This window comes from Eutrigla gurnardus, assembly GCF_963514095.1.
Source record: "Eutrigla gurnardus genome assembly, chromosome: 9".
Classification (NCBI taxonomy): Eukaryota; Metazoa; Chordata; class Actinopteri; order Perciformes; family Triglidae; genus Eutrigla; species Eutrigla gurnardus.
The window spans coordinates 21814101-21831386 of record NC_139923.1 but is presented as its reverse complement, the minus strand read 5'-3'; the positions used below and the strand labels follow the sequence as shown (position 1 = coordinate 21831386).

At 44.8% G+C, this 17286-nt stretch overlaps 3 protein-coding genes across 4 annotated transcripts in view; 1 reads left to right on the top strand and 2 right to left on the bottom strand.

Moving 5' to 3' along the window:
• Positions 1 to 295: 295 nt before the first annotated feature.
• bhlhe41 (basic helix-loop-helix family, member e41) lies at positions 296 to 3938 on the bottom strand. Its single transcript, XM_084017594.1, has 5 exons — positions 3548 to 3938; positions 3364 to 3430; positions 3145 to 3252; positions 2937 to 3048; positions 296 to 2774 (listed from the first exon to the last, which is right to left on the bottom strand). Exons 1-5 carry the CDS (start codon positions 3607 to 3609, stop codon positions 1867 to 1869), a joined length of 1257 nt encoding a protein of 418 aa, XP_083873720.1. The 5' UTR covers positions 3610 to 3938; the 3' UTR covers positions 296 to 1866.
• Positions 3939 to 5244: 1306 nt separating this feature from the next.
• Positions 5245 to 11216, top strand: sspn (sarcospan (Kras oncogene-associated gene)). Its single transcript, XM_084017253.1, has 3 exons — positions 5245 to 5639; positions 7867 to 7953; positions 9580 to 11216. Exons 1-3 carry the CDS (start codon positions 5418 to 5420, stop codon positions 9937 to 9939), a joined length of 669 nt encoding a protein of 222 aa, XP_083873379.1. The 5' UTR covers positions 5245 to 5417; the 3' UTR covers positions 9940 to 11216.
• Positions 11217 to 13754: 2538 nt separating this feature from the next.
• Positions 13755 to 17286, bottom strand: part of itpr2 (inositol 1,4,5-trisphosphate receptor, type 2) — a 46638-nt gene continuing 43106 nt past the window's right edge. For both annotated transcript variants that reach the window (XM_084016667.1, XM_084016668.1), the window contains exons 56-57: positions 16647 to 16808; positions 13755 to 15059 (exon numbers count right to left, since the gene is read on the bottom strand). In XM_084016667.1, the coding sequence (XP_083872793.1) occupies positions 14979 to 15059; positions 16647 to 16808 (243 nt within the window). In that variant the 3' untranslated portion in view covers positions 13755 to 14978. The remainder of the gene's footprint in view (positions 15060 to 16646; positions 16809 to 17286) is intronic.

Here is a 17286-nt window from a genome sequence, read left to right as displayed (position 1 = left end):
GGGCTGTTTGTCTTGTGCTACATAACTCACTTACAGTGCGTTTCCCACGACCCGAATATGACATATGAAGCTTTTTGTTGGACGTTTCGTGCTCACTGAAGATTGTCGTACATTTGCGACCATGTCAGACTACGAGTTTGTTAAACAAGAAGAAGCCCGCAGGGTTTAGTTTTGATATTTATTTTACAACTCATCAGCAATAATTTAGAACAGCAGATGTGTAAAGCATTAACGAAATGTGCAACAGTTGCTCGGCTAAATCCTTAAAAAAATCCATAGACTTCTACAACATTGACAGACATGTATACTTTATGGTATATTCACAAAAAAATATTTACAGACACACATGCCACTTTATATAACAATTGATAACAGATTTGAGGCAAAACCAGCTGAAGTAAACTACAAAAGCAATGTAATTTATGCAAAATGCAATAGAAATCGGTTTATTCAGTCACATGTGAAACTTAAAAAAAGCTGAACAACAATACACTTGCAGGAATTCATTTCTTAGAAAACAGGCCGAGATAAAGTTAAAGTGGTCATGTGACCACGGCTCCTTTCCCACTGTTGTCAAATATTTGAAAAGCGAGGTTTTACATAATGATAGCATAAAACACAGAGTTGGGAATAGTCCGGCGTGTTATGGGGGTGCTGGGTTTTCAAATCTGATTATGATTTGAATAATCTATCTTGAAAGAGCCGGAAATAAACCTTGTTTTTATCAAATCTGGCAAATGAGTTAACGACCACTTTACTGCATGAAATCATCACAAAGCATGTGGTAGCTGCTCTTTTTAAATTAAATCTTTATTATTCTTTTTTTTTTATTATTATTTCAAGACGACTCAACACAATAAAAAGTGATGGATGATGAGGTGACCGTTTTCAGGGAGTAAAAGCAGAAAAAGTGCACTTTACGTCTCAAAGAGTAAAGATCATCCTACATACAAACTTTTAACCGCTGGGAAAATACAGGTACATTCAATATCAAAGATCTATAAGGTGCTATCCTACAATGTTTCACCCCGTCCCTGTGCTGAGATGCTTCATATGGGGGGGGGGGGGGGGGGACGTACAATATGCTGGTCAAGCAGCCCCGTGTGAATGAAGGGTTTCTTCTTTCGATCATTCAGATTGATTTCAGAACAAACAAGTAAAGGAAACTGTAAATTTGTCAAATGGGTTGAGGACAACAGGCATAACACCTTGCCCCATTCATTATTATTTTGTATAGCTGTTCTTTGAAGGGTAATGTTGGAGATGTGTTTGTGTGCACGTGTTGGGATTTCTTCTCAGCAGGGACAGACAGCCTTCCCAGTCAGCCCACCCCCCCATGCAAAGTAGTGGATGAGGTACTGTGGGCGTCCACTTCTATCACAGGCCCACTTACACACGTTAATGAGTCTTCCAGGTTTATGATATTTACAGTCAGAGTCAGCCAAGCTCTTAATAACCTTGGCAGAGGTCAGTTGCAACTTCATACATCCAAAAGAGCCTCGCTGTTTGGGACGCTGCGCACTGGTGTAGTAGTACTCAAAGGTTTTTGGCACCAATGCTGCCACTTCAAAACATTTTATCAAAGAGGATAAAAAACTAACTCCAGCACAACACAGCCGTGTATTAATGTCAATCATTGTCGATATAGTTATTAAGACTGATTCGTCTAGCAATAAGTGCAAAAGGCACGCGCAGTCTCAACTGCCCCCCCCCCCCCCCCCCCCCTGTTTCGCCAAGATAATACATGAGAAACTCTTCTGTGAAACCTCGTTTTAAAACTAGCCTCATTTAAAAAAAAGGAAAAACAAATATGAAACACATAAACTCCTCAGCAGAATGCACGGGAAACGGTAACGCGCACAGAAATTAGCTCGTTTGACAAACGGAAAACTGATCGTGCGGACTGATCTTGCACTCTTGGGACTCGTCCGCTACGTCATCCTCCCCGTCGTCACTCGCGGGACTTTCCTCGCGCTCCTCCGCCTCGTCGCTGTCTGGACAGTGCGAGTCCTTGGACTGGGGGGAGGCTCCGACGTGCACGGACAGGCCGGGGAAGGCGGCGGCAGCGGCCGCGGCCGCGTGCGCGGGGTAGAGCCAGGGGAACGGGGACGCGAGCGCGGCCGCCGCCGGGTACACGTACTTCTCAATGTTACTTTTGTCGAAAAAAGGCATGTAAGACGCCGCGGCCGAGGGGTTGATGAAGTAGAAAGGCATGCAAATAGGCGCCTGCTGCCCCACGCTGCTTATTCCCATCAGAGAGTTCATGAACGCCAGGTCGGGCCTGGTGGCGTCTGTGCCCCCCAGCCCGTTCCCAGGCCAGTTCATCTTTGGTTTCTTGGCAGCGCGCTCGTCTCCAAACTCTTGCTTGATCTTCACCGCCTTCGGCCCCTGCGCCTTATTGCGCTCACATTCTTTCTCTTTGCCGTCGCTCTTCTCCGCCTCGCCCCCGTATCCACTGTCCGTGTCTGTGTCGTTCTCGTTAAGCTCCCCGCCCTGGGTCCTCTGGATGACCGGGACACAGTTCGCTTGGCTTTCGGCTTTCTGGCCGTCCTGTGCGTCCCCGGCGGGTAGCTGGTGCTGGAGCGGCTGCGCGCCGGCCTGGAACTGCGCCAGCACCTTGTGAAGGTGGCCGATCAGCTGCGCGCACCTCTGCTCTCGCGTCGTCCAGTTCTCAAACTGACTCAGGTACTGCAGGACCTCTTTGGCACAGGCCTGGAACCCGGAGTGGAACGCATCCAGATCGGCGTGGATGGAAGATTTCATCGACCGGTCCCCTGCGAAACAAATATTAACCGATTATTATTATGCAAATTATAACATAAATCAAAGACAAGATTAAAAAGGGACGCGTGTTTTATCATTTCTACGACTGTAGAAACAGACGAATAAAGTTTGACAAGAAAAGATTTCCATTAACTTCGGGTTTGTCAGCTTACCATTCTGCAACGCGATGATCTTCTGGTGCTGCTGCTCGGTGACAGCGGTCAGTGCGTTTAAATGCTTCAGCGTTAACTCCAGGACAACTGCTTTCTCCAAATGCCCGAGCGTCTGTGGAGGAGGGAGGGGGGGAAAGGTTCGTTTGGCTGTTCGCAAGATCTCATGTCATGTAACACCAGCTTGTGTCGCCTCGTGTCACGAACTCACCGACAGCTTCAGATGTTCGGGTAACAAATCCTTTAGTTGACCGATGCATTCGTTGATTCTGTCTCTCCTCTTCTTCTCTATCAACCGGTGTGGTAACTTGTATGCGTCCTAAAGGATACAAGCGATTACTCAATTAATATGGGGGGGAAAGTTGCTGTTAATGTCAGTCTGATTCATGAAAACTAAATATTTATATTGCCTAAGTATCAGAAAACACACCTTCCCGCCATCCTCTCGCTTGATGCCTCTTTTGGATTTGCACATGTATAGAGAGGGGTAATCCACCCTAAAGTCAGGAGGGAAAAGTGTCCGATTATTCACCAGCTCGTCACAACACTGTATCACACGGAGTTGGGACAGTTTGCCAAAAAAAAAAAAGCAAAAAAAAAAAAGCGACACTCACCCCAAGAAATCTGCGTGCTCCATGAACTGCCTGTCCTGTAACTGCGGTATTCTTTCGTCCATCGCGTCTCTGCTGCTGCTGCTTTATCCGCTCCGGAGCTTTGCTTTCTGGGGTTTACGGTTTGTTATTCCACGAGCCCCACACACACACACACACACGCGCGCGCGGACGGCTGAGGGAGACGGTGCACAGTGCGTGTCCTCCAGTGGAGCTGCGCTTCAGACTGATGTCTATAGTTCCCCGAGCTGCCACTTTGCAAAGCCGACGGTGCTGTGGTTAGAGCGCACGCGCGCCCTCGGTGGGGAACAGCTTCCTCCTCACGTGTCGCCTGCACCAGCACAAAGTCCGGTAATTAGACCTCCTCTGTGTTGGAGCAGCTACATCGCCGCTGTTATAGCGATGTAGTCCAAACACTTTTTTTTTTTTTGTTGACCTGGTTGCTTTAAAAAAAAAAAAAAAACGTGATCCACGCGCAGAATGTAGCAAAGGGAAAAGGCGCACGAGCGTGAGGTGAAAGACAAATCCACACGAGCGTCGATGCGTCTAATGTTGTTTAAACGTCGCAGCCAGAGCCCGTTTTACTCATAATCGGTAACGGTTCATGTGAATTAGACAGAAATCACCAAATTATGTTGCACACGTTCACATTAAAGGGTCCCAAAGCTTTACTTAAAAAAACAAATGTCCCTTCTGTTCATAATAACAATTCTACTGGGAACTTCCTTTCTCCATAACAAAATACAACAGTGAAAACAGAAATAAACACAGTCAGAGTAAACACATATTCGAGGTCTGCGCGCGTGCACGTCGCGTGCGCCCGGCTGTCGCCGTGTCGTTACCCGGACTAGGGCAGGGTAACCTATTCCAACATCTCCAGTCATTCAAAGCTGCGTTGTCAGTAACCATGGCACCGGCCCAGCTGTGTGCTCAAACACGTGCGTCGAGGCTCTTTATTAATCTCACCATGGATGCTGCTCGTCTCCCGCAAACATCTGACTGCCTTTGTCTCATCACAAATGACAACACGTTTACCGAGGATGGGCGGGATAATTACTTTTTAATTAGTCTGATCTCCTAAAACAATTAACGTAATCAATAAAAAAATAATTCCCCCCCCAAAAATAATATCACTCAATTTGTTGCATTATTGCAATATTTACCAGTGATAAAAGTAAGTGAGCTTCAGAACCTTCCATCAAAATGTGTGACTACAGAAGTTTTTTAAACATGAATCCATGAAGTTACCCTGATGGCGGGTGACACCTGTTCCCGTCGTGTGAACGTTTAACTGCTCCAAAATGTTAAAATCGGAGCCCCCTGTAATGCCCTCACATGCCTTATGATCACATTACTTCTTCCTGTAATCATGTGACTGCTTCTGGCTGGCAGCATATGGCTCTCTTGTGTAACAGTGCTGACAAAGAATGATCCAATCACTTTGGCTCTCAAATGAAGTGTGACCTCCTTGGTGCTGGTTTTTCATTAACTCTACCTGCTGATTTGCCTCTGTACTTTCCCCTTCTCCTCTTTAATGTAAGCACAAAATAACTCATTTCACCGTCGTACGTTGGAGTCCCCCTTCGCGACTTCCTGTCCCCCCACTTCCCTCCTCTTCTTTTCCTTCACAGTATGCTGCCTGCTCTAAATGTGGCACTGGAATCCAGTCCAAATGTTTTCCATATTAGTTCAGAGCCTTTTTTTGTTTCCAAATAGCAGCCGAGCTGGGCTATGGTGAGAGGAGGCCTTTGGCAAGGGAGGGGAAGGGAAGGAGAGAGAGAGGCAGACGGCAAGCAGGCTCATCCACCCCAAACACTGCAACAGTGCAAGTGGAGATACAGAAAGGGAAAAGAGTGTCAAGTGAAGAGGAGAAATGGGGCAGGGTCAGAAAGGTTCTTCAGAGGGCGTGAAGAAGAAGAGAGATGATGCCCCAGCGCCCGACGACGGCCACAAATGCAGAGCCTGTCGCTTCCCGCTGCTCGTCGCCCTGCTCCAGCTGCTGTTGGGGGTGGCCGTCACAGTCGTGGCCTTCCTTATGTTGGCCATCAGCCCCTCGCTCCTGGCCAGGGAGACGCCACACTGGGCTGGAATCATTGTAAGCTCCCTCCTTATGCTCTAACTGCAGCCACTCACACTCACACGTTCGCATGATCCCGAGTCTCCCGTTTCTGATACTTCTGCATGACCCTCAACCATGGATGTGTTGTCCATATTCTCCACGCTGCATGTCAACACTAGCCCGTACCCAACTGTCAGAGTCATTGTAAATCGCTGGTATTGTCATGTTCTAATAAATCTCCATCTGTTTTATTCATCTGAATGTATCAATCAATCAATCTCCCATCCGTGTGTTGCTCAGTCACACGAGCCTGCTTGCACCTTCTGTTGGTTTTTGTTGCATGTCCAGCAAAATCCTTTAAAATATGGCCCGATGAGACGAGTCATGCCGTTCCCAGCATGCCGTATTCCATCTCATTGCATATAACAAACTTTTTTTTAAAACAGCTCTCAGAACACGTAAACCTACTGTATGTTGTCCAAACTATGTCTTAGGGCGAAGGATTTTCTTTTTAAAGTCATACAAATAACAGATAAAAAGTTGGATAATGTTCTCTTCAATCTACAATAACATGTTTGATATTTCTGGGAAATAGAAATTCTGAGCTTTCTAAAGCGCCTGAACGCACCTTAAACAAATTACACAGCTACTAAGAGTTTATGTCCCAAAGCCATAATAACAGTAGCAACATACACTGACGGACAACAGTACACACTCAGCGGCCTGTTGTCAGGCGCCTGTGGCTGCACGGATCCGTTTCCCTGAAGGCGATTGAGGTTGCCGTGCTTCCAATGGCCTGATTGTTTGTCCCAGCGTGGATGTGTGCAATTACCCTCGCAGCGGTGTTAAGCACTTTCGTTTGGCCCAGTTTATGTCAAACTTCATATTTTACAGTCACACTGACAACACATTTCACCAGGCCACATGTTGTTTTCACCGAAACCCTGCAGGTTTGACTCACTTACCGTTCTGCAGAAAAGCGCGGGCCCACAGGAAATCGCGGCGAGGCGGCGGCCATTTTAGTCAAGTTTGACTGACGTGCACTGGTGGGCGCTCTGGCTGTTCTTGGCCACCTGGTGGCGAAGCACCTTGTTGAAATTAACCTGGATAAATCATAAAGCACTACGGGCCCTGGCGTTATACATTTATCTACCTGTAGAGTATGGAGCTCTTCAGTTATATATTCATGTTGATAAATACTCATTGTGTTTATTACTATTCCAGTATTTTGGACATTTACGGCATGGCTAGTACTTACTTACATATTCCTTATCTTATTGCCTTTCAAATGAAACAAGAAATAAAAGCCTTGTAGTTGAGGAGCTATTCCACTTTAGGGTTTTTTCCCTCTTACCCACTTACCTGCGGTGCGATAGATCTAGATGGTTTTGGTGTCAGTTGGCTAGTTTAGGAGGTATTGGCTGTAGAGATGTCAGCCTTCTCTCAAATATAATGAGACTATATGGCACTCAGCTTGTGGTGCTAAAAGCTAGAGGGGAAAAAGCACATTTTAAAAAACTTAACAGCAGTGTCTCTTCCCAGAAATCATGAAATATGTGGATTATCTTGATTAGTTTTCAAGAGAAGAATGATTCATTGTTGAAATGTTGAAACATTTTACTTATTATTATAATTTGGAATAGGATTTAAGGTCACATTTTGGTAACAGAAAAAGAAAAACATGTTGTTCCTGTCCTATCCTGGCTTATCACAGACGCCATCTGCTTTCAAAAACCTCCCTGGACACCAACATCCCGAGGTAGATCCTCACGAGATCCAGCCAAGTGAAAAACACTGAGGTCATCAAGAACTTTCCAGAGAGTGCTTAAGAACCTGAGAAAAACATTTAAATAAGATGCTGCACGCCAGTCACAAGACTTCAATTGCACTGGAGAGATAGAGTGAGAGTGTGTCTGTGTGAGAGAGAGAGAGAGAGAGAGAGAGAGAGAGAGAGAGAGAGAGAGAGAGAGAGAGAGAGAGAGAGAGAAGGGGAGGGATATAATAATGTAATCAGATGATAGCTTAGTGCTGAATCATGCAATATTAAGAGATAAAACCTGGCAACAGAATCCGTTCTAAAACAAGATTCTCATGTCTATATATACCTACTACTGTGCATCACATACAGTTATATATAATAGCAAATGCATGGATTCTTTGTTGATGTTGAAAGACTACACAATGAGGACTGTGTTGATATTTTTCATTGTCCTGAAGAGAGCGAGCGAGTCTAATCAAACTGTCTTGTGGTGTGCTGTTGCAGCTGTGTGTGGTTTCCATCCTGGGCTTCGTCCTGTACTGTATCACCTACCTGCCCGACGAGAGAACATCTATGCAATTCATTGTCAAGGTGAGTCGGCACGCCTTACTAGAAACGATGTTTGCGGAATCCAAAGTGAACACATCAGTGTGTCAACAGGTTCCCCCCATTAATGCACAAGATGTCTCCCGACCAAAGGTCAGCGTACTTCCCAGACAGAAAAGACCTTTACAGAGGACGCTTTTTTCTCATTGAGAAACTGTCATTTCTAAATGACTGTTCGTAAGGAACTGCATGGCACGGACAGTAAGGCATTTAACATTTTTGTTATGTGGTGGTTCGAATGAATGAGTGCATTCAACCATTGATTGCACAGCTTTATTTATAGTGCAACAGAACATATAGTTGGAATTTCAAGGCAATTAAAATCAGTCCACCATTGTTGACCATTGAGAAGCAGCATCCTCTTTTTTTTCTGTGTGGCTCACATGAGCATACCATGTTCAGATTCAATATCCTGTATCTTTAAATATCATTAGACTGTCTGGCTTAATTGACTTAATATACAGTGTACAATAACACAACCTTACTGAAATATACATATTTTTTCTTCGTCGTTCATTGCACTTCACAGCACTGAGACTTGAATTCTGTTGGTAAAAAATGTAACACTTTCATCCAACTGTTGTATCAAAAATAAAGCCACACAAAAACCATAAATTGTATTCCAAAACAGCTGCAATTAGCCCACAGTGTCACTTTCCCTGGTCGTAAAAACTAATGTGCTTTCATTTATTGTTTATTTTATTGTTGTTTCTTCATTGATTTCTGTTACCATTGGCACAAAGTGAGCAGCAAGTCAAGTGAGTAGAAAAGTGTGGCACTGGAGACATTTCTGAAGTGTTGCTACGTCCTTCAAATAATTATTTATTCATTTAATTAAACATTAGTCCCTTGAGTTTGTAAGCACTCACTAAAAATGTTCCAGGACATCAGCTTTGCCTCCTTTAATTTTTTTTGTCCCTGCTTTGGGGTTTCAGATCATCTCCATTTAGTGAAATACCCAGAATGCTCGTCGACACACTTGCCGTACAGCCGTTTCCCTGCAACCAACCACACTCCAGGTTTCACAGCTGTTCCGAAATGAACATTAATGCCATTTCAAATCAAGCAGCACTCATCACTTGCATAATGCCATAAGCAGCATGTAACCAAGAGCAAAATACACCAGCGAATGAGAGCTCCGGTTATATAAGCGGCGGATTAAGATAAAGGTTTAGTGTTATTGAGATTGTGCAATTGCATAAACAACACAAAGCCTCCGTCGCATTTTTGGCAACTTTATTTTTAGACACTCGCTGTTGTTGAACAGGACTGCACTAAAGGTGGGAAGCAGCCATAGCTGCAGGGCTGTCTGGCATGTGCCATGTCTCCTCTGTGGTAAGAGCTGGGCTCCTACTCTGAGGGTCAGGCCGAGCCTTGTGTATTGTGGGTAATCTCTTTGAATTCAACACGCCAAAGGCACTGAGCCAGGATGTCTGTCTCTAAGCTACAGCCGTGGCACTCTGGGTTAATCATGAGACAACAGACTCAAGCAGGAGCCAGACTTATAAAAGAAAACACAAAGTCTTGGCGTCAAGAAAAGGTTTTCCGATCAAAGCTTTCAGAGTAAAAGTACTTGACCTCTCTCCCTGACTCGCCTCCTGCCCTCCACAGCTCCTGTACTTCATCCTGTGCACCATCGGCCTGGTGATTTCGGTGCTGGCTATGTCGTTCGCCGGACACCACCACTCACAGACCAGCAGCTTCGTCTGCGAGCAGGCGAAGGAGGACTGCGTGTGCAGACTGGATCAAGAGGACCCCATAGCCCGCACCTTCACCTACGAGGGGGTCAGCGACTGTGAGGCGATCACCGGGACCCTCACGCTCTACTTCCTGCTCCAGATCGTGTTGAACGTGGCCCAGGCGCTCGTGTGCGCCGTCGGTGCCTTCATCATGTGGAAGCACCGTTACCAGGTCTTCTTCGCCGGCCTGCAGATCGTCTCGCCCTCGTCCCGGCAGTGGCAGAAGGTTTAACACCACGTGAAAGGGTTGATGGGTCGACTCCGATCACGCCAACAGAGTGATCACACTCTGGAGGGACGGCGTGCCAAAGTGTGTTTTCGTTGGTGTCAGTTTGTATTCACCTTTAATGGCTTTTTGCACACATTTTGTATACCATTTAAGTAACTTTATACGTCCAGTTGCAAATGTTATTAAATAACTTGAACAATGAAGAGGGGAAAAACAACTGATCTTTTTTTTAGTTTAATTATCTTGATATTTGCTCTTGTGGCATACAGCCCGATAGCTACATTGTTTTTCCCTTAACTCTAAAAAGTACACAGACTTTCCTTTGTTTTGAGTTACTGAGATTGAATAATCATAATTAGTTGTTCCAGCGATATTTTTGTGGTTTATTGAATCCCTCTGTTGTCAAATTATGGTAAACGATGATTTACCATTATGCCTCAAGATTTGTTTTCAATTTTCAGTAAAATTTCCAATATCATATGTAAATGCAGTAGCATATAATACGGAGACATCCCTTTTGATCTTGATTTTAAAAAATTCTGTGTATCGCTTTATAATAAGAAGATGAATTGCCTTTAAAGATTTAATTTAAGTTTTTAACTCTGTATCTAATTTTCAGTGTTAGACACTCACAAAAAGCAATACGCTGGATTAATTCCATGAGTAACCACTTTTCATTTCTTATGCTACCCTGTGAACTTATGCAGCTTTGTAAATATTGGAAAAACAATAGCAAAGTACATTTCGGCTGATAGAAACGACCCCTGTAATACTCCAACCGTGCAATAATATGCACTAAAAATGGCTCCTGACAGCAGTAATACAAGCTGGGCAGGGCCCACTTCACGAGACTGGGTCCAGACTGAACTGGGTTGTGGCTTGTGAAGGTGGATGCCAGGCCAGTAGCCAGCATGACTCAAACAGCCTGTAGGAGTCAAACTACTGCAGCCGCAGGAAGGGAGGGGGGTGGAGGCCGGGGGGGAGAAAAGGGGGACTCAGACAGGCAGCTGGATGGAGGTAACTGAATCATCTCACTGTGTTTACAACGTACTTCGTTCAGGCAGGACGGAGCAAACGGGGTGAAACAATCACAACACAACTTGTTTTTTTTGAAAAAAAGAACCTTTGCCTTATCCACAGGTTTATTCTTTACTCTTATCTCCGGTGCCGAGAGCCGCCAATCCACGCTGAGACGGTAAACGTGAGGTCGTTTCCACAGCAATTACATGAACAATGTGCCTGGATTGACTTGGGATGATGAAAAAATACTGTTGCTTTTTTTTTTTTTTTTTTTATAGAATATGGTGTTAAGGAAAGGAACATTTCATTTGGGTGGAATAAAAAGACGCCTGACTTTTTGTTTGTTTGTCTTGTTTGTGTTACCAAACCTGTTAATACACAGAAAGAGACAATTCAGACCAAAACATAACTCGGACTCAAATGAATTGATTCGCTTTTGTCATTATTTGCATCGTTATTATTAGTAAAGACTGAAAACTGAGAATGAGTGAGCATCAGCATCCTGCAAGTTTTATATCTGAAGACGAGGCCTACATATTATTAAAATTGATGGGAAAAAACACATAAAACATGTCAAGCATTTGTCACCTGTATAAACAACTATATAGACCTTTAACTCAAGGCACTCAAGGCACAATTTGAAAGTATGACTAATTTGTGACATCATCAAGAGACAAAGGTGTCTCTGTCTGCCTGGTTGTTATTTGCCGTGAGCATAACTGTTCATTCTCTCATGAATGTATTTATTTTTTTAACATGATCACATTTTTTCCCAGATAGTGGAGCTCAGCTGGATACCGGCAAAAAATAGTGTATCATTGTGGGAATTACTTATTCATTATGTTTAATGTTGCATCTCACACAGCTGGACGCTCACACTGTACTAGCACATCCACATGTGATAGAGGGCAGGGTTTTTCCATGTGTCTTGATGTCGATGCATCATGTGACTACAAAAGGCTCAATCTCACAGCCAGACACAGGAAGTCACATGCCAGTCATCACGGGGCTCGTTTATTTATACAAGAAATGACAGTGAGAAGGGACCTTCCACCCTCCTCCGAAGTAACAACTTTCTGTGTCGTCAAATTGATCCTTCGAGGCAAAAAACCCACCAAATATCTTATTCTGGTGGCGGCCGATGCTGCTGTTCACGTTTACACGAGACTGCAGGAGACAAAAAGATCAATATGTGTATGGCGACAAATCACAACAACCTTTACGGCAACAAGAACAGCCTGAACTCTCATATCCACTATTTGTATATATGTATATGTTGAATGGTTTAGTTCAAATTCAAACTTTAAAATCTACATGAGTTTCCCAGTGAGTTATTGGGTCTTTTTCAGTGCATCCAAGTCAAATGGCCTGACTCACTCTGATTGGACGAAGCCCTGCTTCCAGTGACTGAGCGGTTTTGGACGTTGCCCTTTATTTACTGACCTTCTCCGGTTGTTTTTCCTCACTCTCACTACTGACACACACGGTGACGCAAGTGAGTCTTGACTGTGGTTTGCAAAGAGATTCAAAAATGACCACAAAACGATCCGAATGTGTGCGAATGAAGTAAAGAACTCACTGCAGCCCAAAGTACAAAGTTGAATGGGTTTCTCTCCGTGAAGACAATCTAAATAAATCTCTGTTTAAGGAAGCGATGCCGAATGAAGAGAAGCATGTTTGTTTAGCATCACACGACGGCAATAATGGCCTTTTTTGCCAGACAGTAATGATGGCTGTGGTATTCCCCCCCCCCCCCCCCCCCAAATACATTCCACTTCACTCTTCTTGTCTAGGCAGTGACAGCTGCTCACCATTATGGCACTGCGTGAACTAATTTTAATGGCTGTCAGAGGCAGCAGGAGCAAATACAGGCCTGCCAGCGTCAACAGCGAGCCGAAGCCAAGAAGGACTCCTCTGTGGAGGGTAAACGACAGGACGGGATAAAAGACCAGTCGAGGTCCTTCTGTGCTTCGTTTATCATCTCAAATACGTTACACAAGCGCACACATGCAGACAATCACCCGGCAACAGCTTTGAGTGATCCATGTGCACACATGGACGGAAGTCTACATGAGCAACGTTGTAAACGGATGTGAGAGGACAGCGGGCCAATGTTTCACACCTGAAGGGGAATTTCTTTATGATGAAACACAATGAGTGGCAAAGGAAAAACACAGCCGTTTGAATAGAGAGACCCGTCATGTTTCCAGTGTTCATTATTCATTATATAAAAGTGGAGATTATCACAACAATGTGCCACACAATAGAACTGTCAGTATTTCTATTCAAATGTGCATGTGTACTATTATCGCTTGTAGTGGCAGAAGCTGGAGGAACTTTCTATTTTAGACATTTTTATATTATTTTCAGTTGTGGTTCAAGTAAAATAGTCTTCTCTTATTTCTGTATTTTGATTACTTAAATAAAAAATAAAAACAACAGTTTTATACATGGATAACAGCAAGGCTCATGAAGTAAACTGGCCGAAGAACTAAAGTAAAGTTGAGTCTCTGCGTTAATTAGCTGCAATTAAATGTAAAATTAAAGATGAGTGAAGCGAAAGCAGCACAGTGACGGCATGCGAAGCTGTTAACTTTGCTTTAGTATTAGGTGACTGTCCTTCGCTGCATAAGCTGAAATATGATCCTGTTTGTCCCGTGCTCCCTTCATGGACGAGTGTGAGTAAACAGAGTGTGGGTGGGTGCAGAGAGGGGGGGGGGGGGGGGGGGGGGGGGGGGGGGTGAGCACCCATTCATCACAAACATCAACAAGCACAACAAGGACTAACTCAAATCATGTCGATGAGCCTCGTCACAAATTTATTCCAACATCTGACCACATAAAACACATTTTAATTTCTATACACTTGTTTAACAGGAAAGGACATTTACCATCTAGTGCATGCACTTTAAAATCGGCCATTCCTTTGTGCAAGTTTAAAAACACAAGGTCGGACTTATAACAATCCATTGCAGTCCAAGAGACAAGTGAGGATGATTTACACTAAAAACGTTAAGAAACAATAGAGGATGAAGATGATATGAAGAGATACAGTGAATATGACAGCATTGGCCGACATCTCTAGACGTGAGGATGTTCATATTGTAACAAAGAACTGTAATCTCACCATCTTCAGTCAGTACTGTGTACCAGTATACCATTAAGAATCAAAAGAAATTTCAAGTAAGTTTTGCACAGGAGTTAATTATTTTTGATTCACATTCATAGTTATCTATATACTCTGTAAAAAAAAAAAAATCAAGAATAAGGGAAATGGTGCTGTGAATGCATTTTTAACAACACAAGGCACGCAAAAAAACAAATAATAGCCCATCTAACCAATGTTTCCAGTCACAGGCTTAAATCGTTTGGACTTAAAAAAGACAAAGTGCACTTTCAGCAAATGCAATGTACTGTTTAGAAAAGTTAATGAGTTAAGGCAGCAAGGTACTAAAATAATACTCCAGTTATGAACCGCATATTTTCTTATAAATACCCACAGAAATCTAAAAAAAAGGTAAAAAGGGGGAGAATACTTGACGTCTGGCAGACTCACGCCCTTCCCTTGGAGGCCGAACGCCCGACGGGGCGACCTTCCTGTCCGGCCTCTGAAAACATCAGCCGGGGCACGAGAGACGTCCGCAGACGTGACAGCCACTTAAACATTAACCTTCCCTTATAAATTCCCTTAACCTCTGTCTGGCACACCGACACCACACTGGCAAATGTGTGCCGTGCAATCATTCACAGAGCCGAGTCCCTTTGTGCGGCGGTGTGTACAGAGGGCCAACGGGGCACGCTCCTAGTGGCCGAGCGAGCACACGAGGCACAGTTTGGCCCCCGTAAAGGCGGCTGGTTGTGTCACAGAAAAGGCACTTAGTGGAAAAAGCAACACGTGCTGACACCTTCCACATCCACACCAGTAGTAAGTGCTCTCTGAGTGTGTTGTTCCTACGGCTGGAGTGTGTGTGTGTGTGTGTGTGTCTAGCTGGTTTCTACTGCGAGCTGCAGTCTGGTGGCCCTCAGTGGGACGAGGTGTGATGGTTGGGCTGAGGAGGACCAAGGAATCCCAGCCTCTGTTTGTTCTTCCTCTGTTCCGTCATCTGTGGAAGACACAGAGAGGGCAAAATAAAAAAACAACACATCAACCTGGAGTGGCTTTTAGTGTTGCATCCGCATGATAGGCAGACCTGCAGACCTGTATTTGTGCCATTATTGTTCTAGTGGGCACTTCATTATGCAAAACACAATGTTCCAATTATGTTGACACATTATTATTATGTTCCCGAGGGGGATGTTTATCTATTTGAACTTGGAGTGGAGGTAAACCCAGCCTCTAAATAGTTTTCACTAAAGATCAGGTTAATTCATTTAGACAAAAATCTTTACTTTAAGAAGTTACATAAACATTTCAAACAATGACTTTGTAAGAGTTTTACTATTCATTTACAATGGCCTTTATCTGAGATGATCTAAAAGAGATATTTCCTCTCCACGGCTGTATGCAAATCACATTTTTTTTTTGTTATGACTGGTAACTAACGGGTCGCTCGGAAACTTCATAAGAAGACACCGTTGCGTGTCACGCAGAATGATAAGTCGTAAGTGTGGTCGACGAGTGTCAAGAACCGGAAGCGGTTTCTCACAGCGGGCCCCATTCGCGGTGGTTTCGGTGTAATAAATAGCTCAACGCCGTCATAAATGAAGGCAAATGCTTTTGTAAACCCATAAACTGTACATGCAGATTAAAGGAAATGGAGTGCGCTGTGCAGAACTCTTTAACCCACACACACAAATAGCGGCGCGTTTACACACGCACACGCTCTGATAGCGTAAAGTGCTGAGATCAGCAGATTTGGTGACGAGGGAGGAGCTGCAGGAGCACTTTCCTGGTGTGAGACCTGAAGACCTCCATGAATCCACTCACCTCTAAAGGTTTGTGTTTACCATAAAAAGGCATCCTTGCTAACCACATGACTCCATATTAGTCAATGTAGACTATTTCAGCTCGACTGCAGGCCGCTTCCGAGTCCAGACTCGGAAATAAGACGTCGGCGTCTTGCTCGAGGGCAAAGGCACACAAACCTGGTTGTTACAGGAGTTCCATCCTGCAGGGGAGACGTTACAGACTGAACCGCTTCACTGAGGCGACAGAGGCTGTTTCTTGTTATTGGACTGTGAGGCTGTTTTTACACATCTGGCAGAAGAGGAACAAGGACAGGCCTGTGACTGGAATCACATGCAGGGGAGGCAGGTGATGAGAGTGATCAGTCACACTGCAGCAGCAATGCTATTCATCCCCACAGCCGGAGGCCCCCTGGCGCTAATCAGGAGCGCCAACGTGATAGTCACCTTTTCATGCTGCGTTCGGGAGCGCCGAGGTTCTAACGGTCTAGTTCACCGAACTTGGTAAAGATATGGATAGCAAAGTGCGGTCGCTGAGATTTGCTCTTCCATGTGACCACTCGCCCTGCAGGTGTTTTTTTAGGTGAACGGAGCCTCAAGGTCGCGCAGCACGTGCTGCCGTCGGCTGAACAGCAGGCTCCTAAACACGTTACTCTGACAGGTTTTTAAAAAAAACAAGACGGCTCTGCTTTAGATTAGTCATCAGGCATTCAGGCCACCACAGCCCTCAGACCAGAGCTTTCTCTCACCGCAGCATGACAAACAAGCCTGAAGTGGCACTGTACCTGTTCCTTGAGCTCAGACAGCTGGCCAGACAGCTGAGCCACCAGAGTGACGGTGCTGTCCAGTTTATCCTGCAGCGAGCGCATCTCATTCTGCTCGCCGTCTCCCTCGCTGCTCACCAGAGACATGGCTCTCATACGGGGGAACCACTCCAAGTTCGTCTCCTGGGAGGAGAGAGGAGAGAGGGGGGGGATGAGAGAAGCAATGGGAAAGGTGAGAGGCATAAAAGGGCTGAAATGAAGCTGACTCAGCAGGTCAGCGAGGCGGCGGTGTGCTCAGACAACAGCAGGGAGGATTTCCATAGACGTGGAGCGTTACGGAGCTGCAGGAGGAGGGTAAACAGAGAGGTGCTGGTAATCAGACACAGAGGTTTCATATTAATCACTCCATCAGAATGGAAGCCGCTCACCGCTTTGCTCTTGTTACATGTTTCACTGCGGTCTCTGGGATACGCCGCGTGGCAATTATACACTAAATGAACAGTAAGCTTCCATTTCAATTCTCACCCACTCCACAAGCACGGCGCTGATGTGGGGAATGAGTCACTGCCGTCTGTCAAGAACACAACTGGGAGTGTCATGTCATTAATGTGTGTGTGTGTGTGTGTGTGTGTGTGTGTGTGTGTGTGTGTGTGTGTGTGTG